The 13,273-nt window shown below is 37.5% G+C and overlaps 1 protein-coding gene across 1 annotated transcript in view; it reads left to right on the forward strand.

Moving 5' to 3' along the window:
• Positions 1 to 380: 380 nt before the first annotated feature.
• Positions 381 to 13,273, forward strand: part of ZDHHC13 (zDHHC palmitoyltransferase 13) — a 43,725-nt gene continuing 30,832 nt past the window's right edge. Inside the window, exons 1-2 of the mRNA XM_081153294.1 lie at positions 381 to 490; positions 11,637 to 11,782. Of these exons, the coding sequence (XP_081009420.1) occupies positions 464 to 490; positions 11,637 to 11,782 (173 nt within the window). The 5' untranslated portion in view covers positions 381 to 463. The remainder of the gene's footprint in view (positions 491 to 11,636; positions 11,783 to 13,273) is intronic.

Genomic DNA, 13,273 nt, shown 5'->3' on the forward strand with positions numbered 1-13,273 from the left:
TATCTTCATAGCTGTCCTTTGGGCTGAACAGAGCTTAGACGCCAGCTCCTTCGGTGCAGAACTCAAAGGGGCATGGGGAGTGCTATTAGGGGTCTCTTGCCCAATCCTCCTGTTGCCTGAGCTGTGGGCGCTTTACAGGATTAGGCAGGATGGTCAGGAGGACAGATACCCGGGCAGCAACGCAGTCCTGCCCTGGGGCTGGAACTTGACCGTGGAGGCTGGCTGGGGGCGGGGCCTCCGACTCGCGGCTCCCCACTAGCCTCCCAGGTGGCAAGAAAGTCCCGCCCCTATCCGAGGGGAGAGCAGGGATTGGCTTTCCCGAGGCCGATTGATGGTACTGGCGGGAGCGTGGGCAGCGGCGGAGGCGGGGCCGTGAACAGGAAGTGGGATACGGGCGGCTCGAGGCGGGCTGGGGAGCTGGTGGCACCCGCGACTGTGCCGAGTCGCCGCCGTCGCTGGGGAGATGGAGGGGCCGGGTCTGGGCTCGCAGGTGAGTGCGGCCGGCGCTGACTGACCCGGGGGCCTGGAGAGACGCGGCTCCTTGTGGGGAGACGACGGCGTGGCTTGAGGAAGCTTCCAGAGGGGCCTCCGGGGGCGGAAGGGCCTGGGCCGGGTAGGGAGCAGCCAGGAAACGTCGAGAATGATGCTGGGAATTCTCTCTGTGAGGAGACCGGGAAGAAGAGGCCTGGAGAGAGGATTGAGTGCCTTCGCCAGCCCTCCAGCCTCCTTCCGCGGGCCAGGGCCCCCCCTGGGACCGGTCCCCCCAGCGCCTGTCAGGGACCGCTGCAGGGCCTGGGAGAGGAGGGTGGCCGTTCCTGGGAGAGGTGTCAGGTGACACACCTGAGTTGGACCAGCCTGTCTGACCTTGGGCCGGATCCGTGCGGTTCTGTTGATTTCTTTTCTGGCCGAGGCGCCTGGGCACCCGCCTTCGCCCCACCCAGCCCTGTTTTAGCTCGTGTTCCCACATTGTTGCTTACTCGTTGAAAGAATTTAGGCTGTTTGTTTAGGCTGAGGAAAGAGGTTTGGGAAGGGAAGGTAGGGTGATAGCTATCTGCAAAATTCCAAAGGACTCTGTTCTGTGGAATAGGTATTACCAGAAGCCAGATGTAGTTCCAGAGAACGGAACGGGCTGGAGTGGGAAGTCACAAGAGGTACATCTATTTAGCTCCAAGAGAACAAGATTTTTGTCCTTTTAAAAAATGGCCCTTTCCCAACGCCTAGAGTGGCATATTGTAGCTGTTTACATAATATTTGTTGAATAAATGAAGACTATCCAGATTCAGTCAACTTTTAGTGTTTAGCATGTGCCAGATGCTTTTATATGCATCATTTTACTCCAGAATTGAAACATCCTTAAGAAGTTGTCATTATCTCTATATACAGATGAGAAAACTGAAGCTGTCTCCAGCTGGAGTGAGTTAGGTAGTGGATTTTCTGTTGCTAGCAGGATTCAAGCAATTTGAGATGATTGGATTACTTGGCCTCTAAATTAGACTTTCCAATCTTGAGAGTGTTTCTCATGCTTCCCCTTTCCATTCCTTCCTTCAACAGTCTGAGTAGCTTTAAGTGAGGAACCAGACATGTGGGGAGTTGTCAAGGCATTCTTATTAGGTGTTCTTGGGTCTTGACAGAAAAAAAAAAAAAAAGGCTTACAAGCAGACTGGATTTTACAAAAGGGTGTAGAATTAAGAATCTTCACATGGGAACTATGTCTCATTTTTTTCCTTTCAGAGTTTCAAGGAAAAGTTGGTAGGAGTAACTATCATATCTTAATTACCTCAACTCATTTGCAGAAGCCTTTAAGTGCTAAAAGTTCACTCCCTCTTGCTGAAGGGAAGATAGCCCTGCCCCAGTTCCTTGAGAGTTGGAGGGAGAGAATGATTCAGAGGTTGAAATTACTGGGGCAAGGTAGAGATTCGTTGTTGTTAATAATGATTGAGTTATGCTTTTCAATAATAATGTAAAGACCTTACCTGTATATGGTGCTCTACGGTTTGCAAAATATTCTCCCATTCTTGATCCTCACTGTGACCCTGTGAGATGGGGAGGGATAATTGTTCTAAGTGTTAGGCACTGTTACAGGTGCTGGAGATAAATCAGTGAACAACACAGACAAAAACATTACTGCTCTGGTTGAATGTGGTTCTCTTGATTCCAACTTGAGAGCTAATGGGTTTTTGCCGCAGTTTACCAATACAAGCATACCTTGTTCTATTGTGTTTCTCAGATACTGTGTTTTTACAGTGAAGGTAAGACCCTCCACCAGCAAAAAGATTACGACTCGTTGGGGGCTCAGATGATGGTTAGCATTTGTTAGCAATAAATAATTTTTAAATTAAGGCATGTACATTGTTCTTTAGGCATAATGCTATTGCACACTTAATAGACTACAGTATAGTGTGAACATAACTTTTATATGCATTGGGAAACCAAAAAATTTGTGTGACTCGCTTTGTTGAAGTGCTCACTTTATTGTGGTGGTCTGGAACTGAACCCCCAGTATCTCCAAGGTATGCCTGTACCATCTGGCCCCAGTTTCTTCTCTGACCTCATTTCTTATTACTTTCTTATTTGCTCAATCAACCCCAGCCCTAGGGGCCTCAAGGCCTTGGTGCTTACTATTTGCTGTGTCTGGAATACTCTTTCCTCATATACCCACATGCCTTATTTCCCTACCTCTTTAAGGTCTTGACACAAATGTCACCTCAGTGTGGCAAGCCCTCCCCATTATCACCACTACCAGCAACATTTCCTTGTCTCCTTCCTTGCTTTGTATTTCTTTTCAGCATTTAATACCATTTAACATGCTTATTTGTTTTGTTTGTTGTCTCTTGTCCTCCACTGAATTAAGTGCTTTGAGGATAGTGATGTTTATCTGTTGTGTTCACTGTTGTATGCCCAGCACTGGTGGGTACTCTGTAAATAATTGGTCAGTGAGTGAACTTGGAAACTGAACTCTGGTACTTCTGTCAGTGTCTTGAGAAAGTTTAAAGGTTATCTGTCAGATCTCTCTTTTTGTTTTATTTGATAACGTTGCTGAACAGTGACCCTCATTAGAGTTTGATTATGTTTTTGTAGATTTTGGTTTTCTCTTAAATTAAGGCCCATTGTAACTTTAAACCTATTTATTTACTATTTAGAAAAATAATTCGATTCATGCTATTTCATGGAGATTTCATGAGAAATATTATATGGTCCCTTATATCTTAAAGATGTTCCTTTCATCTATTGCTGTGTAACAAGTCACCCTAAAACATAGTGGTGTAAACCAGCTATTGCCATGTTCATGGACTCTTTGTGTCAGGAATTTGGACAGGGCATAGCAAGAATGGTTTGTTTCCGCTCCACCATATCTGGGGCCTCTGTTAGAAAGACTCGTAAATTGGGATGACTCAGTACCTGGGCCTGGTATCATCTGGTGTTGTTTTCACTCACATGTCTGGCAGTTGATGCTGACTTTCAGCAGGGTCACCTACAAGTGGCCCGAGCCTCGGCGCAGCATAGTGGCTGGGTTCTAAGAGTGAGCATCTCAAGAGATAGAAAAAGGAAGCTGCCAGTTTCTAAGGCCTGGGCCTGCAAACTAGCAGAGCATCACTTCTGCAGTATTTAGTAGTGAAGCATCACAGAGCTCAGATTTGAGAGGAAGGACATAGACCCTCTCCTCTTGATGGAGAAGTATCAAAGGATTGGGGGCTTTGTTATAAAAATCACCACAGATGTATTCGTAGCTCTCTTATATAATTTTCATAATATCTTATTATCCCCTGTGGAGGAGAGTATTTAGATATTTACATGTATCTTGCCTCTTGGTTGTTTTTTTTTAATCTAGTCTCTTGTGTTCACTGCCATATCCTGTGTCTAGAACAGTGCCTAGCACATAGTAGGTATTCAATAACTACCTGATGAATGAATGAATGGATTGTAGTAGGAATCGTGTCTTACTCATCTTTTATCCCTAGTTACCTAGTGCTGTAATTGGTATGTAGTAGGTGTTCTTTACATTTCCCTGAATGAATGATTAATGAAAACTCAGGAGTTTGCTGGTATCTTGAGAATTTGCTTAGTCTATTCTGTTACCTTAACATTGTAGGCAGCCATATAGCAGTTAAGCTTCCACTGCCAAAAAGGGTGTTTGTTTGTGTGATGAAGTCTTTACCAGTGCACATGTCATTAATGAGTCTTGTAACAGTTCCTCTTAGAACAACATGGAATTGGAAGGAACTTCATAGCTATATTGATGTGCTCCTTTCATTTTACAAATGTAGAATGGGGTAATTAGCCAAAAATGGGGTAATTAGCCAACATGAAATCTGTGACTTTGGCCTTGTTTTCAAGGAGTTTACATTTCAGTGTGGTAAAAATGAAACAACTAGAGAATACCATAGAAATAATTTTTTGATAACTGGAGAGTAATCTCTAAGAAGGATTTCGTATCATGACATAAACTTTGCTTTAATCTTTGTGATGGGAATGTATGGTTGTTTTCCTTAAACATCTTTATGGAACTGTCTCCAGTCAAAGTAACCTCCCCCAAAGCGGGTCATCGCCTTTCTCACCTGTAGCTCTTGTGGAAAATTTTGGGAAGGAGGAAATCTAGAGCAAAGGTGATAACTTAGAGCTGTGGTCTCTAAACTTTTTTGATCATGCACTCTTATCAGTAAAACAATTTTGAACTTGTACCCCTTGAGTAAAACGATAATGTGAAAGTAGGATCCAAAATTTTCATTTTTGTAAAATATCATGTATTATGAGATGAATGGAGTGATGAGTAGACCCTGCACTGCAAGCTTCCTGGGAGCTTGGGTCTCCAGCTGCACTGTCCAGATCATCCAGGTACTGACTGCAGTTTACCATCACTTTCTGGCAATGGATAACTCTAACCTATACACCGATGGGGATGATTCTCTATTATGTGGTTGGCTGGGGACTTAAAAAGTTCTGCACCCCTCTGTTTGATGTATGTGAGGGCTGGAGATAAGGGTCAATCACCAAATTCATATTTTTATGGGACATGTTATTATAAGATTTGACAGTATCTTTCTAAATTATTCATTAATTAATAGCTCAATATATACTCATGGTAAGATTTTGAAATAAAGATAGTAAATATAAATTTGCTTCAGATCAGTCTTTTTGGTAATTTTGAATATTTTTGGACAGAAGCCAGCTTTTTGTCAGATCAGATTAGATTGTCTTTGTTTTTACTTTGTGTGACTAGTGAAGAGTACCTGCTATGAAGAGAAGTGTCAGCTCTGTCATATTCTTGTTTGTGTGTACTTTTGGAATTATTATCTCAGTTCGTCACCTCTTTGTAATTTAACTCACTTGCTCATTTTGGGAGGGCAACTTAGTTAAAATGAGGTGATATAGCTTGAAAATTACTTAACCTGATGTATAATGCAGTATGCTGAAGGGTCCATCCCACTATCAGCCAGTCTGGGTTGTGGAACTTTTACTCTACCCCAGGATACCTTCTACACACACTGCTTGATATATAGGTCATGTGAGGCTGCCAGTGCTAAAATTAGTAAAGCTTAAAGAAGCCAAATTTATAAATTTATGTGGCTTTTCCGTAAAAAAAAAAAAAGAGATAAAAAGTATTATAATAGAGTAGAGGCTTTGACATTTTTTCCCATTACCTAATGGGTCACTGCATATACAACCTTTAGTATACTTGCCTTACTTTGGAGACCATTGACTCTGAAAGCAGGCTTTGAGTTTATATAATCATTTTTAGGTTTTACTCTGATCTGGATTTAGGCCAAAAAAATGATGACATGAACAGAAGGTATCTCTTGTTCTCTAGTCTTTACCACCCATTTTTGCCATTTAATCACATAACACTTTCCACTATCATTTTACTGTGTCTCTGACTTACCTGCACTATTAGACTTAAACTACTGGAGGATAGATATCCATGTCTTCTGTGCTCCTAGCATAACACTTTGTACATCATAAGTTCACAATAATTAATTGCTGAATAAATAAATACTCTTAATTGTGCATTTGCTTTACATTGGCATGTGTAATTCTCCCTAACTTTCTTCGTGAAAAATGTCCTTAATGCCTGAAGGCATTATTAGAGGCAACAAATTTGTATCTGTAGAATGAGTCAATTTTCTGTGATGAAAAACTCTGTATATAAACAAAGGGTTAGTCTTCCTAACAAATGGAAAAAGGTACACAATCCACTTGAAAATCACTAGACTGTTTAAAGGCAGTCCACCAAAGAGAAAATATGAGAGCCAGTCAACATAACAAACAAACTCAGATTTAGCAACTAGGGGCATGCAAATGAAAAACGATGCCATTTTTTAGCCCCCAGATTGGCAAGATTGTAAAAGGACTTATCTATGCAGTTACAGGGAAATTTATAGGGGAAAAGACTATATATATTTGTTGTTGGGAGTATGAATTCGGGAAGCTAATTGGTCAATATCTATTTATATTTAAAATGAATATATTTTTTGACCCAACAATCCTACCTTGGGGAATCAATCCTATAGAATGTACCAGATGTTAATTATAGGATTTTTTATAGAAGTGAAGACTGAAATCAACCTACATTTCTAACAACAGGGAAATGGTTGAATAAATTATGCTAGATCTATACAATGGAATAATATTCAACCATTGCTGACCAGCAGAGCTGTACATGATACCTTGTTAGGTGAGACAAGCAAGTTGATGAATGTGATCCCATTGTTTTTTAAAAATAAATATAAGAAGAAAATGATAAAAATCTATATGTATATATACTGTATAATGTTTACATATGTTAGAGTATATACACAAAGATGAAGGATACCCCAAACTGTTAATAATAGTATCTCTGGTAATGTAGGATTGGAATATTTGCAAATCGCATGTCTAACAGAGGACTTTTGTCTAGAATATACAATATAAAGAACTCTCAAATCTTTAAGAAAACAAGCAGCCCAATTAAAAAATGGGTAAAAGACATTAAAAAATTCACCAAAAAGGATATACAGATGGCAGATAAGCACAAGAAAAGAGGCTCAACCTCATTAGCCATTAGGGGCTATGCAAATTAAGACCATGATGAAATACTACTACACATCTAGAATACTAACCATATCAACTGCCAGAGAGGATGCAGAGCAGGTGGATCTCTCATGTTGCTAGTGGCAATGCAAAGTGGCACAGCCACTCTGGAAAATAGTTTGACAGTTTCTATAAATTTAACATATATTTACCAGATGGCCAAGCAGTTTCCCTCTTAGAGAAACAAAAATATATGTTCATACAAAAGCATGTACATGAATGTTTACAGCAGCTCTATTTATGATTGTCAAAAGCTGGGTTACTTGAATGGATGAACTGTGATATCATGTGATGGAATACTATATAGCAGGGAAGGGGAAGGAACAATTAATAACATGCAGCACCTTGGATGAGTCTCAAAGCGTTATGCTGAGTGAAAAAAGCCAGTCTTAGAAGATTATGTACTGTATAATTTCATTAAATGACATTGTGAGAAAGATAAAACTAGTGAAGAATGTATCAGTGGTTCCCAGAAGGTGTGGAGAGGATGTGACTACAAAGGAATATCCCAAGGGAGTTTTTGAGATTTTGGAACTGGTCTGTATCCTGATTGTAGTAGTGGTTACACAATTATATACATGTGTTAAAATTCATAGAAGTATATAACTTATATACTGTAAGTTAACTTTAAAAAAAAAGCATTTGCCTCTTCAGAGTAACCTGTTGAGGGGTAATGGACTTATTTAATTAAACTATCATTGCTTAAACCATTTTTGGAACTCCTGCAGAATGGACTTAAGCACATTACACCAAATATCTTCAGTTTTCTATTCTTAATGTGTATTTATCCCTTGAGGGTTTTTTTGTTTTTGTTTTTGTTTTTTTAATTAAACAGTGAAAATTGTTCAGAGAGACAGGTCTGGTACATGAGATGGGTGAAAGCTAGGTAACAACTTTATGGTAAAAACAAGATGGGATTATAAAATGAACCAGTTTTGATTTCTAGGAATGGTTTGCTAGACATTTGATGTGAACCTCCCCCTGAGTGTAGCTAAAAAAGTGGATCTAATATAAAATCATTTTGAGTATTTAAAAATAATTTTTGATGCCATTGTAAAATTTTTAAAGATTCCTTACGTTCTATGCATATGATTGTTTGTCAGCAAATTGATTTGTTTTTAATCTGTATGCATTTTATTTCTTTTCCTTACTCTACTACTCTGTCTAGGACTTGAGTACATTGTTGACTAGAAGTGGTGATAGTGGGCATCATTGCTTTGTTTTCAGTCTTTAGAGTTAAAGCATTCAGTCTTTTACCATTAAGTATGTAGTAGCTGTAGATGCCTTATAAATGCTCTTTATCAAGTTGAGAAAGTTTCCTTCTTTTCCTAGTGTGCCAGGAGTTTTTATCATAGAGGAGTGTTGAATTTTGTCAAATGCTTTATTCTATTGAAATGAATATTTCCCCCCATTTATTCTGTTAATATGGTAAATTGCATTGATTAATTTTGAAATTTTGCTTGGTTTTAATGTATTTTATCCTTTTATATATTACTGGATACAATTTGCTATTATTTTGTTTAGGCTCTTTGCATATGTTTATGAGAGATATTGGGTCTATAGTTTTCTTTACCTGTAATATGTGTTGGTTTTAGTATTGGGGTAATGCTGCTGCCTAAAATAAGCTGGAAAGTATTCTGTTTTCTGAAGGAGTTGGTATCATTTCTTCCTTAAGTATTGTTATAAGAGTTTGCCAGTTAAAAGTTATGTGGGCCTGGAGTTTTGCTTTTTTAATGGGAAGTTTTAAAATTATGAATTAAATTTCTTTAATAGATAGGGTGCTACTTATTTCTTTTAAAGTCCATTTAGAGAACTTGTGTCTTTTGAGGTATTTGTGCATTAGTTGTTGAATTTATTGACTTAAAGATGTTCACAGCATTCCTTTATTACTTTTAATGTTTGTAGAATCTTGTAGTGATGTTCCCTTTTTTAAATCTGGTATTTGTCATTGATGTCTTCTTTTTCCTTGATCCTTCTGACTATAGGTTTACCAATTTTATTGATATATTATTTCTAAAAAAACTTGCCTTTGGTTTCAGTGATTTTCTGCATTGTTTTCTTTTTATATTTCATGGATTTCTTCTATCTTTATTGTTTCCTTCATTCTATCTACTTTGGATTTATTTTTCTTTCTCTAGATTCTTAAGGTGAAAGCTTAGATCATTTATTTTAGACTCTTGGGGTTTTTTTTGAGAATTTCTCACATATCCTTTGGCTATTGCTTTCTATTTTAATTACATTGTGGTCAGAGAACATACTCTCTGTGAATTCAACCCATTTAAGTTTATTTCATGGCCCAATGTGTAATCTTTTTGCTGTGTATTCCATGTGTACTTGAAAAAAAATCTATTATTGGTGGAGTTTTATGAAAATGTCAGTTGGATCAAGTTGGTAGATAGTGTTCCTTAGGTTTTCTCTGCCCTTTTCTGATTCCTATCCTGTTCTCTATCCAATATGGTTTTCTGTTTACTTGTCCTATTAGTTACTGAAAGAAGTATTGAAATATCCAACTGTAATTCTATAATTGTGAATCTTTCTGTTTTTCTTTTTTGTTCCATTAGTTTTTGCTTCATGACTTTTTTTTTTTTTTTTTTAATATCTTTATTGATTTCAGAGAGAGGAAAGGAGAGGGAGAGAGAGAGAGATAGAAACATCAATGATGAGAGAGTCATTGATCGGCTGCCTCCTGCACGCCCTGGACTAGGGATTGAGCCCGCAACTCGGGCATATGCCCTGACCGGGAATCGAACCCCAATCGCCTGCATCCTAGGTTGACGCTCAACTGCTGAGCCACACCTGGCCAGTCATGCTTCATGACTTTTGAAGTCCCTTTTGGGTGTATACATATTTATTATTATGTCTTAACTAATTGGCCTCATTAATATTATGAAATGTCCCTCCTCATCTCTCGTAATATTCATTGTGCTGATATCTACTTTGTCTCATATAATTATAGCTACTACATTCCTTATGCTTAATGTTTTTGCATAGCATATCTTTTTCTATCCTTTCACTTTTAACATATTTATGTATATTTAAAGTGGGTTTATTGTAGACAGCATATAGTTGTAGTTTTTAAAAAAATCCAATCTAACAATCTCTGTCATTTAAAAAAAAAAAGTTTTTATTGATTTCAGAGAGAGGAATGGAGAAGGAGAGAGAGAGAGAAACATCAATGATGAGAGAGAATCATTGATTGCCTGCCTTCTGCATGCCACCTGCTGGGGATCGAGCCCACAACCTGGGCATGTGCCCTGACCTGGAATCGAACCGCGATCTCCTGGATCATAGGCCGATGCTCAACTGCTGAGCCACACTGACCAGGCTATCTCATTTTTTAAAGACCATTTGCAGTTGTAAAGATATCATCTTGTATGTTTTGGTGGGTTTTTTTGGTCTCTATTCTTTGTTCATTTTTTCTATTTTTCCTGCCTCTTTTTTTTCTCTCCCCATATTGCTTGTCTTTTAAGTATTTTATTTTATCTTTGCTATATTTATTTAGAGGTTGCTCTTGGGTTAACACTATACAAGCTAACTTATCACTGGCAACCTGCAAATACTATTATAGCATCTCTTGGAACAGTAAGTATATTTCTGTTTCTTTACTATCATCAGAAAATTTCAAAATGAGAAAAAAGTCTGATATGTTTACCCACATAATTATACATGTTTATCCATGTAGTTCTGGCACTCTTTGTTTCTGAGTATTGGTTCAAATTTCCATCTGGTATTATTTTCCTTTAGCCTGAAGGACTGACTTCATTTCTTGTAGTATACATTTTCTGGCAATTTTCTTAACTTTTGTTTGTCTGAAAAAGTGTGTATTTCACCCCTGTTTTTGCAGGATATTTTTGCTGATGTTTCCAGGTTTACAGTATTTTCCTTCAGCTCTTTAAATTGTGCTTTTGTCTTCTGGTTTTCACTTACTGATGAGAAGTCTGAATTTATTATCTTTGTTTTTTTAACATAGTGTGTCTTTTTCGTTAGGCTGCTTTGAAGATGATCTCTTTATTTATTTTTTTAGTGATTTGATTATCATTTGCCTTGGTATAAGAATTTGAAGTTTATCCTACTTGTTTTTTTGAGCTTCTAGGAACTGTGGGTTTATAATTTTCACCAAATTTGCTGTTGTTTAGTCAAATATTTAAAAATATCTCTCCCTCCTCTCCTGGGACTCAAGTTATACATATTCAAGAACTTGATTCCCTGGGGTGTAACTTTAGGATATGTCTGCCACAACTCCCAAAGCAGAGGCATGGCAGCCTTCCTTCTTGTAATGTCAATACCTTTGGCCTTCCACCTACTACAAGTATCAAGATCTCTTTGTGCCTTTGCAGATGACCGTCATTTTATGACAAAACATACATGTAATTTGGAATTTTCTAATATTAAGCACCTAATCCTAGTAAAGAGAATTAAGATGAAAATCTTCCTTGGATACAACTCTAAGGCTCAAAACATTTTTAATTTAATAACATAGATATTGTTAATCGTAGCAAATTCTTCATTATGTAATTGAATGTGACATTAATTCTCTTACTGTACTTTGTCAAATTACTCCTACTCTCCAGTGCAGGAATCACAGCCATGGCCCCCACCCTTCAGGATTTGGTCGACATGGAGTCTGTGCACATGAGAACAAAGAACTTGCCAAGGCAAGAGAAGCTCTTCCTCTTATAGAGGACACTAGTAACTGTGACATTGTAAAAGCTACTCAGTAAGTCTTTCCAGTTCTTTGTTTTATCCTTATGTCCTGTTAAGTTATAATAGTGTATGTGCAGTTCATGGCATCCAGTGTATACCCAACTCACGTCCTGTTCTAGTGCTAGTATGTTTGTCATACCAGCATCAGAGCACTTAACACAGTGCACCTTAGCTGTTTGTTACCAGTCTCTTCCATTAGATTGTGAGCAGCTTCTTAGCAAAAGCATGTCTTTTTCATTTTTGTAGCCCCTGTGCTTTTGTACAGTTCCTGTCTTGTATTAGGTGCCCAGTAAATGTTTGTTGAGTGAATGAATGATTTTAAGTGACACTAAAACTAGACTCTGAATTTGAAACATAAATCTGACTCTTTTAAAATGTACTACAACCTGAATATGTAGGTGGGATGGAAAAATATCAGCTCACACATTTATGGATGTTTTAACATTTATTTATTGAGTACTTTCTATGTACCTGTTGTGCTGAGTGCACTAGAAGAAAGTCAGTAAGGTAGAAATAGGTTTTCTGACCACTTGAAACATATAGTGGGTTGTTTTGCTTGCACCAAAAATGCAAGTATGTTTCGAAAATTTTTCGGTAAGATCTCCAGATGTGGATATTTGCATTAAATCATTTACAACATTTTTACCTTCATGAATCTCATTGCTTATTAACATCCACCCACCTCTTGCCATTGAATATATTTTGAAATATTTTGTCCATCAAGCTACATTGATTTTTAATCCATTTTCTTAATAATCAAATACAAATCTGACTGTCAGAGCTTCTAATCAGCATGAAAGGAACTAATGTTGCCAAACTAACTTGATATAATTTCTGTCAAAAGCAAAGATGTTTGGTGATTAATTAGCTTGTTTGGCCTTAACGTAGACTAATGGATTATTTATGTTAGTTAAAAAATAATTGACAGTTATTTGGGTATTCTAATTATTAATTTATATGAATTCTAGAGGCCCTGGGAACAACTACTTTAGGTGAATATTATTTGATATTGTTTATGTTATTATATTTATATGAAGATGAGAGTGTTCTTAAGGTAAATATTTGCTTTAATGAGAATGGAAACATTTAAATGTTTCTTTGCTACTGGTAAAGTTCTATAAAATAAATGTGAAAAATTAGGCCACACACACAGGGAATTAAAAAGTCACATTTTATATCTTTCTTAAAATTTCCTTTGAGGTCTTAGGCCTTCTTAAGTGTTGTGGGAAGATCTTTAGGTAGATGTGGAAAGGCAAAAAAGAGCCAGGATGTGTTTGTGTGTTTTTTCTAAACCACCAAAATCCTCATTAGTGTGTACTCTTATATTTCTCACCTATAGGGAGTATTTTTTCCCCCAGTAAAATGTTAAAGCTGACAATTAAAAGATGAAAAATATAAATGTATGTATCATTATCAACAATTTACTCATATTAATATTTTCATTTAGCATTGTGAAACAGTTATCTCTATCTTAAAAATGCCATAAAGACAAACAGATAAGGAC

The sequence above is a fragment of the Miniopterus schreibersii genome (genome assembly GCF_964146895.1).
Source record: "Miniopterus schreibersii genome assembly, chromosome: 12".
NCBI classification, from domain to species: Eukaryota; Metazoa; Chordata; class Mammalia; order Chiroptera; family Miniopteridae; genus Miniopterus; species Miniopterus schreibersii.